Raw genomic sequence first — 17,314 nt, 5'->3', positions numbered from 1 at the left:
TGTGTTCAGATAAGGTCTTATAAAAGTGATGAATTGCTAATGTGTAGGTGTATGCGATACGCTTACGTGGTGTCGTACAATTCCCTGAAGCCAAAATTTTTTATCCAAATCATTATATACCTTTCCACTTTAAGTCGTGATAATATATATTTGTTAAATTCTAAAAATGAAGTTATGTATCTATACTAATATTATATAGAGGAAAACTTTGTTTGTTTGTTTGTTTGATTGTAATGAATAGGCTCAAAAACTACTGGACCGATTTTAAAAATTATTTCACCATTCGAAAGCTACATTACCCACGAGTAACATAGGTCATATTTTTTTATGAAATATATTTGATAAATAGATTTTGAGGCGGTACAAAGTTTTCCGGTTCGGCCAGTTAATAAATAAATGTTCGAAAATAAAATAATGAAGGCACGAGCGACAGAGTGTTGAGTGTGGTAGAACTCCTTTGTGGTTCGACTCCGGCGGCACCACATCTATTTGTACCTCATAACAGCAGTGTTAAACGCTGCTGTGTTCTGGTTTGAAGAGTGTGTAAGGAAGACCTACTTATCCGAGGCGTCCGAGCTTAGTCCTCAGGGGTAGCGACGCATCTGTGGCCGACCTTAGGTAGGTATATCTAATCTTATCTGTGATTGATTACGGATGTCCATGGGCAGCAGTAGCCACTTACCATCAGATGGACTGCATGCTCGGCTGCTTCTCCTAGGTATTATATAAAAAAAAGTGATAGTCGCTGACAGCACTTGAATTGTATGACTTAACTGGCCAGAAGTAGTAATATTGTCAATACACAACCGCTAAATAACTTCTAATAAGTACTAATTTATAACTTCTGCTTGTATAAAAATATAAAGAGATACTTACGCTAACCATTTTGAATGATGTCTTCTTCGCCTGGTCCCTATAATTATTCCTTAATCTGAAACAAAAAAAATGTGGTTATTATAAAGTAATAAAATATATTTAGAATATAAATGGGACTTATAAAAACATACCCTACAGTCATATACAAGGTAATGAGTTGAGTCTATGTGATGGGTTATTTTCCGTATTTATAGTTATAGTTAGTTTACAACAAAGATTTAAACACGATTATTTATGAAAGGGATACATAATTTACATGAGTGCCATGTTGCAATATATGCCATGTCATTTGTTCGTGCAGTTGTACTTTTTGCGGGTACTTTTGCGATTCAGTAGCACGTTTTGTGAACGCACGTCTGTATTGCTTTTAAGGGTGCCGTACCTGTCGCGCGTGATTACGTCCACACGCGCATCTTTTGCTACCTTTAAAAGCCCAGCACGAGGCTGGACAAACCAGTGGCTACCTTAACACTATTACTTTGAATTTACTTCTTTTCGAGGGGGAAACCTTCAAAAGGTACCCGACGACATGGGAGCGACGCCGGGTTATGTGGGATTTTTACCGCACTAAAATCCCGTTGTGGCCGTCCTCAGCGCTTGTTGGAGAACTCCGTGATCTCCGACGGCACACAACCGGAGTCCTCCAAGCGCGATGCCCGAATCGGGCTCTGCCCTGGGGAGCCTTCGCACGTCTCACAACATCTGGTGATTACGACGGTATGCGACCACACATACCGCCGTCCTTCAAGGGGTAGCATACTGGACGGTTCGAGCTCCCACTCTTGCCGCCCGCAACCCCGCAAGCTCCCTTTTAGTCGCCTTTTACGACAGGCAGGGGATACCGTAGCCCGATTCTAGTCCCAGAACTACAGGGACAAAACCATCATATACCTATTATATAATACGTTATTGTTGTATATGCGGAATATTTCACGGAAACTCGTATAAAATATAGACAATGACTCAGCAAAATTGAAGTTTTAATTTACATTAAGACGCAGAACGGGTTTATCAAACATTATTAATGACGTTATTGAAGATATCACAGTATAAATTATATTACCTCCTACACCCTGCGTTGATTAATTGTTGTTGAGATTTCAGAAATATCTTTCTTCATATAGAGACTGACATCAGTGTTTATTATTTACTAAAATAATAATAACATTTCCGCCAAGATATGTATATGTATATATATCTATATATTTTGTGTTATGAACAACAATACCCATATATACATGTGTTCAGCCGAAATCTAGAGGGTTTCAAGCTAGGGTTGCCAACCGCACTTATACTGGGTGGCGCAAATTAATCACCACCCTATATATTATATAATACGTTTTATACAATATTATTCTCAATTGTCCTATATTACAATTATAGAAAATAATTAAGTATGAAAAGTAGGTACTATATTTTTATTTTTAACCAAGATACGACATCTTGGTAATACGTTTTGTACAATATTTTTCTCAATTGTCCTATATTAAATTATAGAAAAATAATAAAGAATGAAAAGTAGGTACTATATTTTTATTTTTAACCAAGATGTCGTGGGGCTCGCCCCGTTATAACTCCATTAGCAATGGTTTCCATTTTCCAATATTAACATATAGATTGTAGAGATAAAGGTCCTTGTCGGACATACTAATATCCTATTTTTTCCAATGTACCTACTATATTTTTGCAGTGTTGTAAGAAATACTTACTATTTTTCTTCAAATAAGGTGGCATCCTTATTTTTAACCTATTTATTATATTTAATCTATTAATTTAAACTGCACGATCTATGCAAACGTGATCTAATATTATGTGTGCGATTCTACTTATTTTATTTGATCAATTCCATAATACACAGTTATACAAATAGTGTAACAACATAATACAATAAAATGTATAACTAAGAAGTTATTACAATTTAAATATTTTTTTATTAATTGTAATAATCGATCTAATTTTGCCTCCTAAAGAAAACTCGTTTCCCCAATAATCTGATATCGAAATAATTTCATTTTGTTCAATGAAAATGTTGTCTAAATTACAAAATTAAAGTTTCATTCTGATTTACAGATAGGTATGATGTATTATGTAGGTATTATGTACCTATCACTCAAACCTAAAATTATCTTATCTACAAAATAATGATGACAACGTTGATTTGTGGGACTGAATAATCCATTAGTAAGTCCAGTATACAATATTCCCAGGTTCGATCGAGACAAGGCAGAAATTTAAATTAAAAATTGAATAAAAATATCCGACTCGGTATGAGCGTAAAACGTAAAACACAACCTTTATTTTTATTACTTGCCAAGGCAATTTTTATTAGTTAATCTCAAATAATAGTATTTTTATATAACTACACTTTTAGAAAGTTACATTATACTAGAATTTCATGTTAAGATTTCGCAGCTGACAGATGTTTGGTAGAACCAATACTTTTAATCGACTGTACCACTGAAACACCTATTTCTGGCGTAAAGCAGTTCTTGCTTTTCGGAGGAAGGGTTTGGATGCCGACTAATCTACGAGTACGTTTGAGGCGACTATCTTATTCCTCAGGAGTGGCAAAGCATCTTCTGGCTTCTGATAGAACCCTTCTTCTACATTATAAAGTCAACACTCATAGGCGGCAGTGACTTGACAACTTCCCAGCAGGAGGACTGCATGTTTATTTGCTACTTCAATAAATAATAATTATAGTTTAAAACCTAAAAACCACGCCAAAATTACACAAGGAAATTCTTTTATCCTGATTCCTGACGATCCTGATGATGAGAATGGGATAAAATTATTAAAATCGTGTATTGTCATCGGTTCTTGATAATTGCTTGAAATTTTAAATTAATCGGACCGTTCAAAGTGGATAAAAATCGAGTTCAATGATTCCGTTACATGCATACATACAGGTCAAGCTATTAAAGCGTGGTAAAAAGGCAAGGAACGTTAAAATGCAGCATAACTGTGTTGTTAGCTTTTGTAAATAATGCCAAGGCGTCAAGGTTACTGGTTAATGAGTCGTTATCGTTATCACCGTACTACCGGTTGCGGCATACCATGCGTAACATGTAATTGTAAAAAACGTTTATAAATAGCATGGCCAAGGAGGTTGGGGTCAGCCTTCCAATTACCGAAACATCACAATTGAGGTAAAACCTGAAATAACGCACTACGCTTGAAATAATATAGGTGCCTATTTATTGGCTCCGGTAATAGTTTATATTAACTTTTAAAAAAAACTTATCCTCAAAGAATCTAGAAAAGAAAATGACATTGGCTAATTAGGGAACTATAATTTCTAGTAGGCAATGGATTATGAATAACGAACATAGAAAGTATGTAGACAGACTCAGTAGCGGATTAAGGTCGTCGGAGGCCCGGTGCGGAAAGTCGAATGGAGGCCCCCAGTGTAATAAGTTCGCCTGTGATTCGGCGACCTTTTTTTTTCGCTGACTGATACACCTTTCCTAGATTGTTTGGCTCTGACGACCTTTGTTTTAGCAACTGTGATTGGAGGCCCCTAGGATCTGGGGCCCGGGGCGGACTGACCCTTCCGCCCCCCTTTAAGCCGCTACAGGACAGACCGGACAGACTATAACCGTTTTTGCGTGACTGTTACATGTGTTGACACAGTTGCTTAACAGATGCCACCGAATAAGCAAACACACGTCAGTTTTACGTATGTAGTCACGTATTCCACATACTTGTGACGTACTTATATTAATTGAGATATTTACATTTAAAAATTAAAATTCAGCTTCCTTGAGATTATGTTCGCAAAACGATATTAGTCTTTGGTTTGATTTGAAACTATTACAGTACGTTGCTTTTCTACTTATATATGTCGAGAATATCCTACGGGAACGAAAAGAACATAATAACACGACTGGACCACATACACTACTTACTAGATTTAGTCAGTAGGTATATAAAATGTATTTTATTATAAAATAAATTAGTAATATATGTAAAATATTGAGATGGCGTGTTCCTGTGTTTTAAACCATGACCATGCGAAGGGAGGTCATGTTACAGATAGGAGATCACGGGCAGGTTGCTGTCCCGATGTCTTTGTAGTACCGGGATCAGAATAGGGCTACGGTATCCTCTGATTGTCGTAGGAGGCGACTAAAAGGGGGTTTCCGGGGTTGCGGGCGGCAGGAGTGGGAGCTCGAACCGTCCAGCAAGCGACCCCGGGAAGGATGGCGGTATGTGTGCTCGCATGCCGTCGTAAACACCAGACGGTGTGGAGAGCGCCTGGGCTCACCTGGGCGGAGCCTGATGGGGCAACACGTTCAGAGGACTCCGGTTGCGTTCCGTTGGAGATACTGGAGTCCTCTTCGCAGCGGTGAGGATGGGGGGGTTAGTGCGGTAAAAATCCCACATAACCCCGTGTCGCTCCCACGGCACTTGCTTGCTGTCCCGAATTAGAGTGGATTCGAAATTGATTTTGTTTACTTTATTTCAGTTTACAAAATCAATTTGCTTGATTCCTGATCATCTTCAAATATTATGTTATTTAAAGATAAAGATACTATTCAAAGTTCACGGTTTCAATAAAGTGTACATATATTATGTAATCTTGTAAATATGTGATAATGACGTTAATAACGATGATAATATCCATTAGCGATTATTTTTACGGTCATTGCGTGACTTTGCACACTTACCCATAATTGTAATGCTGCGGTAAGTTTCTTAATTAATGATTTGAACTGATTTTATAATTATAGTGATCAGAAAATGAAAGAGTTTGGAATAAACTTGGCTACTTTAGACTCTAAACAGGTTTTTAGAACGTAAAAAATTGCAAGACATTTATAAATTGAAAGGTTTTTGAAGCATTTGTTTTAAATTGATTTTTTCTACTCTTAACATCATCACCGTCTCTGGGAGTCTTCACCTACAAAATTATTTTGAGAAACATATTTTATTTTATAGCATTTTAGGGTTTGAATGTCATAGAACCGTCTTTGAATACGAATCTTGAATGAATATATGAATGAAAACTTAACATTGATGCTAAGCTTCGAAAAGATAATAATGTTGACTATTCTAAATATAGAAACTATTTTAAAAGTACACCTAATTTTAAATTCTTCATTGGAGGTCGTGGTAAGCCTGGCGAGTGAGTGATTATCACTGATAGCACTTCCCGACGTCGGTTTGTGTTGCAGCTCAAATGACTTGACGTGTTAACTAACGAATAATATTTGTGTTTTCTCTCACGACATAGTAGTGATAACGACGTGCCTCTTTCGCAAACTTTTCGACGTGAAATTAACAAAACAAACTTTTTGATTAATGTAGGATAAACAGTCAGTACAAGGTTATTTGTAAGCGAAATATTTATTAGCAAAATTGAGGCTGCTAGAACCAGAGTGGCCTAACTGCATTTTAATGATTTTGGCCCTATCTGTATTTTCGTAATTTAGAAATGTTGTATAGTCCACGTAAAACTGTTAGTCCGCTCTGAATATAGAAATGAATCGCGTCGCCATAGCAAATTGTATGACTACACCTGCTCCCAACAACTTCGAAGCCGACTATACACTTACTTTTCTCCATATTGTAAATCATGTTTTTGTTGTTAGGCTGCTCTGGTTCTAACAGCCTCAATTATAAACTATAGTCGTCACAATCTAATGGACCCATTTTGACACATGCCATCGTTAGGCTCTAAGCATGTGATATACAAATCGATAACCAAAGAAACCGATTTTTACGACAAATCGATAACGACCACACATCGTACTGTATAGATTACTTAATATTTTGTAAACGGAGTATTAATTTAATAGTTTTCTAAATCATTGAAATATTTAATAAAAAGGAGAAAAGAATATAAATGCTAGTGTAATTTAAAAAAATAATCATCTTTAGAAGATTAAATAAAGCATCGCTCGTAAAGTGTCTTTTTTTTCGTTTTATATTCACTAAGAAACAAAGTCTTGATTTTTTTACTGTTCTTATGATGATAAAGGGATAAATAATGAATTATTGGTAATTCTAAGTTTCGATTAGTTGAAACATAATCGATTATGGTTTCTTCAGAATGGTTTGAAGCCGCAAGCTCTAGCCGTCACGTGGTCGTAAATTCCCTACTAAAAAGTTAGTTTAAACCTAAATGACATTAGCATGGCATGTGTCAAAATGGGCCTATTAAATTGTGAAAACTATGAGTTTTAAGTAAGTACGTTCATTAACAATCATTTATTATTGTGTAATACTAGCGTGGAAAACCGAACCGGCTGTAAATAATAGCGTAGCGGTCTATAATGTAATTATAATCATACCTTATATGTAATTATAAAGAACTGAACGGATTCTTATAATTATTTTATTATTAGAAAGTTACACTACTTTATATTAACATTTTAAATGTAGTCTAAATCGTGTTACAACCAGTCTATATTTTCGTATGTTAAAATGATACCTTGTTATATATAATATTGATAAGTCTGGCATTTTAAGGTTATATTTATGCTTATTTAATAAATATTGTCTGTCGGTATGGCCTACCTTGAATATCTAATATATAAAATTCTCGTGTCACAGTTTTCGTTGCCATACTCCTCCGAAACGGCTTGACCGATTTTGATGAAATTTTTTGTGCTTATCCGGTATCTATGAGAATCGGCAAACATCTATTTTTCATCCCCCTAAATGATAAGGGTTGTTCACCCTTAACATTTTTCGGGTCAGCTAGTACAAATATAATATACCTACTATGGTTCCAGTATAACACTGAATTACGAGAAAAATATTTATATGTTTACACACTTATCGTGGTCGGATGACTCTCGCGATCTCCACTGACCTTGCGATAGTGTTAATCTTCACATTATAAAATCTTTTCATTCATATTGAGTTTCAATTCATAATTAATATAAGATAATTGTATAAGTAGTTTGTGTCGAAGCTGCAAAGGCCCTCACTAAGCCACATTTGATTGTAATGATTTTAATCGACATAGAAATATCTTCAATGTAATAATTATGTGTTTTTTTTGTAAATATTTTAAGTATTAGTAAAGATTGCATTTCAAGCGACGATGTGTATATTCCATATTAATCATATTATATACTAAAGCAGCGGTAGTCTAGAGGTTAAGAAACTCGGCCTCTTGAACGAGGTGTCCAAGGTTCGTATCCCAGGCACCTCTAATTTTTCAAAGTTATGTGCTTATTAGAAATTAATTATCACTTTACATTATTTAAAACGGACTTGGTGTCTACTAATACGCACTTGGCCAATGCAGTGGACTATGGCTTAATTGTTCTCATTCTGAGAGGAGACCAGTGTCCAGTACCTACACTAGAAAGTAATTTATAAATATGAATTTCAACATAGACTGATTGTTGAACAAGGCGCAAGTCAAACTGCGATCTAGGTCTCTAGAATGTTAGAAAATATTTTAATTTTTTATATTCCGATTTCGCTTATCTTTGCTACGTATTTTAAAAGGTGATTCATAAAGAAAGAATAAGGTAAGGTAATTGAAAAGTAAACGGTTGCGAGAATACTTTGATTGTTCTTTTTATCAGAAGAATTTCAATATATCTATTTATCTGTAGATGCCAGATATTTGAAATTTGTGGATATATATCAGAAATGCCTGATTATTTCGTAGTAGAATGATAAGTGTGATTACTATATTATTATATTTATAATACGTAATATTTACATATACAATAGACTTTCCATAAACAAGTTTCCATATTTACCCTTTATTGCGGCAATTTGCGTATTACACGAATGCAACGTGATACTTAACGCCATTTCCTTTGAAATACGATCGTGATATTAAAAAAAATCTTTGTTACGGAATAAATCGTGTGCGTTTTTGTGTTCGTATACAAAATTGAAATCCTTTCTTCTTTTATAAAGCGAGGCTGGAAATAATATTCACGAAACCGCATGGGGCACTACAAAAAGTAATTGCTCAGCGAACGTGTTTAAGTATAATCATTGGCTGTATGTTCTTTTCTTTTTGCCCGACAATGAAAACACGATGCGCAGGTTCTCAGAAAAACTGAGCTTTTGATTGAACACTGAATACATTCGAAGAGCCAAAGTCGTCATTACCCAAATTTAACATTACAATGCGAGACTTTGTTCTACAGATGTTTGGCTGTATTTTTTATGCCAGTGCATTTCAAAGTGTGGGTCGCGGACCCCTAGGAGTCTCAGTCGAGAAGTCTAAAGTAAAAAAAGAAACAAAAACACATAAGTACCCGTAAAGTTCAATATGTAAACGTTTTTTATGGAATTCATATTAGGGACATAATAAAATCTTAAGTGCCGATGGAAAGGGGTCGAAATATTTAACATATCATGCGGATGCCATAGATAATATAAAGTACACGGGTTTATATCTTCGTATTTTCTGAACTGATTTATTAAGTAGATGTATATGTCATTATAAATGATATATTTAAAAACAATAATAATATTTTAATTATTTATTCATAGTTACAAAGACTCATTTACATTTTTGATACTTAAAATTTTTAAATGTAGAAAGCTGCAATGAGAAATATACCTACAGTCTACTCTATTGCTTATTATGTTTAAATGTAAACATCCTCGAGGGATATTCACACACACGTATGTTAATTAGATCTAGCGAGGATGTAGAAAAGTGGTATCTGATGGTAAAAGGTTATCGATGTCTGCAGGTATTCAACATCAAAGCAGTATCAATCATCAATGCATCGCAATCTTTACAGAAGAATTCTTTTGCATCTTATTTGGAGATCTATACGCTGTGGGAATGCCAAAAAGAGCACATTGTATGTCTTGCATGTGCGCGATAAACAAACGCATAATCCGAAGCATGGTATGTAACCATGCATCCAGCTCATGTTAATGGTATCTTCATGATCTTCAAAGATTACCTATCTCAATATTTGGTAAAAAAAATAATTTTATAATTTATATTTTTATTTTAATAAATATTAGACTAATTATTATTTTAATAAGTATAAAGACACGTATATACAATACATATAAGAAAATATATTGATTAATGAATAATATTAATGGATAACCTTTTATCGACAGCGTTATTGATTACTGTATTACACGAGCACGAGTAGGACATTTCGTAAATGTGGATAAAATTACACTCAACACATACTTACATTTAACACTGTTAGTAATTCGCTGATCCGTCACTCTAACGCGTGTTAAGATATGAAATACATTCAACATCAGTAATAAGGCCCCAGCAGACAAGCTACTTTTATTATTGACGATTCACGATTTATCTGCTTTTTGGAGCTTAGACGCAGGGATCAAACGGTGCACCCCGTACGCTAATTAGCAGTCGCAGCTAATTTCGACACTCCATGCATCAAACTATCTTTGAAGGTGGTAGAACCCTTTGTGGTTTGACTCCGGCGGCACCACCGCTACACCTATTTCTACCTAATAACAGCAGTGTTAGCCGCTGCTGTGTTCCGGTTTGAAGGGTGTGGTAAGGGAGACAGACTTTTCCGAGGCGTCCCAGCTTAGTCCTCAGGGGTAGCGGTGCATCTGTGGCCGACCACAGGTAGGAATATCTAATTCTATCTGGGGTTGATTACAGATGTCCATGGGCGGCAGTAGCGATTTACCATCAGGTGGACGGCATGCTCGTCTGCTACTCCTAACATTATAAAAAAATAAAATAATGCAATTCATAAAATGCAGGATTAATTTGGTTAATAAAATGCGCTTTTTTGACACGGCATTCTAACGTATTTAGACGCTAAAACGAGCGTCATCGTGCAATCGCCAAAATGCGAATCTTCGATAAAAGTAGCTAGTTTGCTAGGGCCGTTAGATATGAAACACATTCTACACGAGTATTAACCGTTTCACCTTGCTTGAACCGTAATGTTTTGTTATTCAAAACACGGTCTGCGATCGTCATACCGATTCAATCGTCCGCACTGATCCGATCGGACGCGTCTCTGGAGCCACCCCGTACAATCAAACTCGCCCTGAATACGATGCGTGTTGATGGGTATTTGCGATGTCGATACGCCTTTCACCTTGGATTCCGTTACACTTCCTTACCTCACACAAGAAGTGCTATTGTTAACCGCGCCCGTAATCGACTCTTTTATTTGGAAATAAACTTTTTTCACATTTGTGGCAAATGGTTCCATACAATAGATTTAACGGTCTAGCGGCGAAATTCTAAACGTGAACGTGAAAATATTACGAAGTCCACCGATTTCTGTACGAATTGCTGATATAATATTGATTATTCAAAAGTTATCGTCGTTTATGTGTAGGTACGTTTTTTGTATAAACTAAATTTCGTTTTATTCCTTTTACCCGCTTAACAAAACTTACACAAATAATATCCGGTTGGTACTTTCATATATTTTATATACAAAATATATTAGTATCAATATGATTTGTTTCTTGAAACAATTCTATTGATTTCGGGGAAAAGCGAGGCTTATGAGGATACAACAGAGGGAAAATATCGGTATAACTCATTTGTGATTGTATTACAATATTGTGAACATATTTGAATTATAATCACGGCAAGTGTGACGCTCATATTACACAGTTTTTATTATAGAACAAAAACAATATACGAGTAGAAGCATTTTGCTTCCTTTGTTATAATCTTTCTTGGTTTACAATTTGCCACAGTAACGTTTATTCTGTAAAGGCGTTTTCTTTTCAAATACTTCTTTTAAATATCGTTAGACGTTGGTATTAATTATGTACTTACAATGTACTAGAATATATTATTTAATATGCATTTCCTTTATCAGTTGTTATCAACGTAGTCTCGCAACGGCTGATAGTGTTGCTATCGTTAGTAACGCAACGCAATAGATACTGGTATTATTACAAGCAACATTATTATATTTAAATACGTAGCTTATAATAATTATAAAGCTAACTAGAAAAATGTGGAACCTATGGAAGAAGAGTGGTTTGCGGTGAGTTCATTTCCACGGAAATAAAATGTTGGTTTTTATTGAAGTTTGCTATCACTGCGTAGCGTTAGATTTTGTACTAGATGGCGCTGTTAAGCATCAAAAGTTAATAAATTATATGATATAGCGGACGCAACTTCCGTCTCCCGCTAAAAATATCTACACTATGTTTTCCTAAACGCGTCATCAAGAGTTTAACTTAGATATATATTTTTGACAATATAATCATGGATAAAACAGGAAAGTACAGCTACTAAGTACATATATCAAACTAACCATGCTAATCTGTCTCCCGCCAAAAATATATAGACTTTGTTTTCCTCAACGCGTCATCAAGAGTTTAACTTAGATATATATTTTTGACAATATAATCATGGATAAAACAGGAAAGTACAGCTACTAAGTACATATATCAAACTAACCATGCTAATCTGTCTCCCGCCAAAAATATCTAGACTATGTTTTCCTCAACGCGGCATCAAGACTGTGACACAAAAATTATTTTTGACAATAATAACTTGGATAAAACAGGAAAGTACTAAGTAAATACTTATATCACTACTAATCACTTATATCAAAGTAACCATACTAATTCTAATAGACTGCCTATATAATTACTTGGTCATTAATTGAAACAATCCGATCCCTTTCAATTGGCAACGCGGAGTATTGCACTATAATTCAATCTTCTAAGTTCAATCAGAAGATCATTCTGATCTTATGCAATATACTCGCCGTGACGATCAGGCGTGCAGTCCACTTAATGTTAAGTGGTCAGTGCTGCAGTCAGACGGGTACAATAATGGATTTCATACGATAAATATTTAGTATAACTCATCTGCTATTCCTTAATACATGTGCCTTTATTGTCATTTCATAGTTGTCCAATTGGGCAAGGATCTCTTCTAAGGATAAGAATAGTTTAGGTCATAATCCACCACGCTAGCCGAATACGAATCGGTAGACTTGACACATCTTTGAGAAAAATCAGAGATGTGTGTCTAGGATTTGAACCTCGGGTTTCAAAGAGAGGGGCGGAATTGCAAACTACTAGAAAATCCCCCTTTTACAGAACATAAAATTGCCACACTTGTAAAATGTAAAAATGTAAAAGAACATGCGGTGACAAAGTACTTAACACCAGTAGTTATTGTAATACAGTTGTTTTCTCACCAAAGTATTACTAAACAATTTGGTGGTATTTTATGGGTCAATGTAGGTATTATATGGTTACTTTAACAGCCTGTGAAATCTGTATCGCAGGCGACGGCTGGCTTGTGGGTTGCGGTTTAGAAAATATGACCTACTCTGATGTAACATGCCTATTATAAAGCAATAACAATTTGTGAACGTTGGTATAGACGTGATACTTAAGTGGATTGAAACTCGGGCTCTCGACCCGGAGGTCTGAAATTCATATCTCAGGTTAGCTCTGATTTTTTAAAGTTACTTATTAACAATTAATTATTACTTGACAGATTAAGTTAAACATCGTGAGAAATACTACACGCCTGATAGTAAAACTTATAACATGTGTGAAGTACAATAGGCATATAGCGGCCTAAAGCTTACTCATTAAGGAGATATCCGGGCCCAGCAGTGGGACAATAATATGACGTCGAAAGTAAATAAGGATTGCGTTGTAGTACACATAAGATATACTTGAACACTATCGTGAATACAGTGCATTGCCTTCGCATTTATAAACAATGAAAACCAATTAAACACTAAATAACAATGAGTCTGTGATCATCAAACAAGAATCATTCTACTATAAGGGGTTATAAATGTCACGCGATCATTTATCAGCTCATCACTATGTTTTTATCATACGTGGGTCGCGAAGCTTTAAGAGAGAGGAAAATTAAGCAATTTTAGGTTGAAAAAGATATTTTTAGTTATAAGGAAAAAATGGTTTTAATATGTACTTCAATGTACATTAATCAATACCTATTTAGAAAAAAAGAGTTAAATTTGGTATATTTCAAATAACAAATATGTTATTTAATGAAATACGGAAATATGTTCACATCCTTAGGGGGTCGTGCCATGAAAAAGTTGAACGACACTGACTTATCGTAACCGAATACTTACTCAAAATAATATGGTTTAAACGAAATACGTATGTAACATTTGTGTTTAAAGTTTATCCTTCCTGTACGTGCTAGTTCCATCAATTCCACCTCGTTATGTAAATATAACATATATGTTTACTTCACAGTACTATACTTACTTAAATTGCGTCACGTATTGCAAATAGAATGCCAACATAATTTAATTCGACGCACAAGTACATCGTAGGTACAAAGTGTGGTAGGTATAGGTGTGGTAAAAACCTTTCGACTCTGGCTGCTCCATCGCCACACCTATATCTGCCTTATAACGCCAGAGTAGGCGCCGCCGTTTTTTTGTTTAAGGGGAGGCATATTTTTCAAAGTAGGGGAGGCATACTTTTCAAAGGCATTTCAACCTAATCTTCAGGGCTAACGGCGCATCTATGGCCGAACTCAGGCAGGAATCTAATCTTATTTTGGCTTGATTACGTGTCTATGGGTGGCAGGAGTCACGTACTACGAGTATAAAATGAACTGCATGATCGTCTGCTACTCCTACATTATATATCTACATAACAAAAAGAACATCTCTGTTCTATTGCTGGGTACGATACTAATCCCAGAATAAGGGGTAAAGGCCTGCCATGCCGACATATAAGTTTCTTTATAATGGGTATTTGCGTTTGCCGTTAAAACAAGAGATAATAAGTTAATTACAATTACTGATATTCAATTTTAAATAAGTACATACATATAAGCATGATAACCTGATGACTCATTCGGCCCTTCCTTCGGAAAACCCAGGTTCGAATCTCAGGGACGCAATATTGTTTTTTCAAAGTTATTGTAAATTGTATAGTTATATTACCATCGCTAGGAAAACGTAAGGAAAACTGAGATTTTTTAAAAATAAACTCAAGTAAAGTCTACCAATTCGCAAGTAGTCAGCCTTAAGAGGCCCACACTCAGCAGTGGAACAATAATGGGTTGAGGGTCATCCAGATAACTCTGAAACATCTTACGTGACATTTCCATTCTACCATCAGTGTCGTCATCAACCCATTATTATCCCACTGTTGGGCAGGGGTCTCCTCTCAGAATGATAAGGCTTAGGCCGTAGCCCACCGTGCTGGCCAAGTGCGTATTGGTAGACTTCAGATACCTTTGAGATTTTTTAAATATAAATCCCTCAGATATACAGGTTTCCTCACGATGTTTTCTTTCACTTTTTAAGCAAGAGATAATTAATTTATATTTTATTTTTAATTTCTACTTTAAGCAATCGATAATTCTATTTTCACATAACTTTGAAAAATCAAAGGTGCGTGCCTAGGATTTGAAACTCGGACCCCTCATTTGAGAGCCGAGTTTCTGAACCATTAGGCTATCACTGCTTTACCATCAGTGTAAGACACCGAAACTTATGCCATTAGTATAACGTCAATGTCAAAGCTATCCAGCTCCCCGATGTAGGGACCTGGTGAAACTCAAACGGACTAAACCCTTCGAGCTAGTGACAAGACATAGTGTAGTGTTAGTGAAACAATGTTTGGTTAACATTATAGAACACAAAAACAGCACCAAGAACACACAAATAATTACTCATTAGTTATAGAATAGACTAGATTGTAATTGATATAAAGTACCTTATTTTATTTGGTACTTTATACATAGGAAACAATATTATCACAATGATAGTACAACATTTATCGACGTGTAGACACCCCATGCACTGCAGCAGACAGACAATAAAGGGTTAAAACAACATCAATCGACGCATTGTTCTGAGGGCATGTCGATACCAATTGTAATGTGCCCTGAACTTACAAGGTTTACACAAGGGTACATTAATTAAACGCAATAAAACTGTCACTAGATATGATAATTAGTACAGTTGTTTTAATTAAGTGTAATACACAATATTAAAGTGATAACAGACGAAAAAAGGCTATCTATTTAATTAATAAGTCGATCGAAACGGGAATAAACTGGAAACGGGACACCTATAAAATAGCTTTCTTTCCTTTAAAAAATAAACCCTAAAAAGATATTGTTTTATTTTTTGAAAAAATGGCACTAGGTGTGATGACGCATAACTCGATGTTAGAGTCAATATCGCTTCCACAGAAAAATCATCAAAATATGAAATGAATAAAAAAGTGATTAAAAATAAAATAGAAGAACATTTGATTATAAATCAAATAAAAAATGCGAGCACATAATTGGAAAAGTGCGAGACGGACTCGCATGGGGGATTTCGTACCATCAGTTTATTTTTTATTTTTACCACGCTTTTATTAGCTTGGGTTGTATGTATGTATGTATGTAACTATGTAACGGAATCTTCGAACTCGATTTTTACCCACTTTGAAAGGTCCGATTAATTTAAAATTTTGAACAATTATCAAGAACCGATGACAATACACCCCTTTAATAATTTTATCCCATTCTCCTCATCAGGATCGTCAGGAATCAGGATTAACGGTTTTCCTGGTCCGATTTTAGCGTGGTTCTTAGTTTTTAAACTATAATTATTTTATTATAGTCATAGCCTTAGCGTGTAAATGCATTGTGAAAATTTGAACGCTCTACCTATAAGATTTAACACAATAGACATTTTCCATGCAAGTAAAAATAGTTTTAAAAAAGAGGTACATAAAGTCCTTAATAATCTCCATATTAGTGACTAAGTAAACGTACAATTGAAATATACATATTATTAGTATATAAATTATGTTTCATATATGAGTGTTTATCTTTGAAATTAATTATATAATCATAGTATTTATACCTGTATTTATATATATTAATATCTATTTATAAAACCCTTATTCGTGCTGTTATGAGTTCTTTAAAAAATTGTAAATCCGTAATTGGCTGTAAGAAATACTATATAAGAAATGTATTTGTATGTTTTTAAGAGCTGTGGATTTTGTAATAATTAAATTAATAAATTACGGATCACTCCATGAAACGAAAAACGACGTAATAAAGAGCGTTTTAATATTTTTTTTAACATAGCAAACATCGTTATACATACTATGTAAAAATTTCATGTGTCCTACGGATCAAGAGGCACAATGATAGACAGCGGATGCTTAACCAAATAATAATGGTTAATTAGTAATAGGGTTCCGTTTTTACTCTTTGGATATGGAACGCTATAAAACATGGCAACATCTGCTTACAATACTGCGATCGATATCGAATAAATACGTCAAGGAGGTCCGTAATCGCAACTATTGGATTTGCGAAATAGAAATACGTACATATATCCGAAATCGTAACCAGAATTAAAGTTTCGAATTATAACGGTTAAGATCTAAACAACAAACATTTATTTTTTTGTAAAAAAATGAAAAGAAATTATATTTACTTTATAATCATTACTTGTGTGTATTTTATTTACTTTTACAATTACTTAAAAATATAATA

At 34.8% G+C, this 17,314-nt stretch overlaps 1 protein-coding gene across 2 annotated transcripts in view; it reads right to left on the bottom strand.

The window, feature by feature from the left end:
• path (solute carrier family 36 member pathetic) overlaps positions 1-17,314 on the bottom strand; it is a 36,478-nt gene that overhangs the window by 11,812 nt on the left and 7,352 nt on the right. Inside the window, exons 1-2 of one of the 2 annotated variants that reach the window (XM_073074911.1) lie at positions 1,940-2,024; positions 877-931 (exon numbers count right to left, since the gene is read on the bottom strand). In XM_073074911.1, the coding sequence (XP_072931012.1) occupies positions 877-885 (9 nt within the window). In that variant the 5' untranslated portion in view covers positions 886-931; positions 1,940-2,024. Of the gene's footprint in view, positions 1-876; positions 932-1,939; positions 2,025-17,314 lie in introns of those variants that run through there. The other variant, XM_073074910.1, reaches the window with a different exon arrangement.

The sequence above is a fragment of the Epargyreus clarus genome, unplaced genomic scaffold, assembly GCF_041222505.1.
Source record: "Epargyreus clarus isolate Ecla_fem2 unplaced genomic scaffold, WU_Ecla_fem_2.2 ptg000007l, whole genome shotgun sequence".
In the NCBI taxonomy this organism is placed as follows: domain Eukaryota; kingdom Metazoa; phylum Arthropoda; class Insecta; order Lepidoptera; family Hesperiidae; genus Epargyreus; species Epargyreus clarus.
The sequence above is the reverse complement of the archived record's forward strand: the minus strand, read 5'-3'. Positions and strand labels throughout refer to the sequence as shown.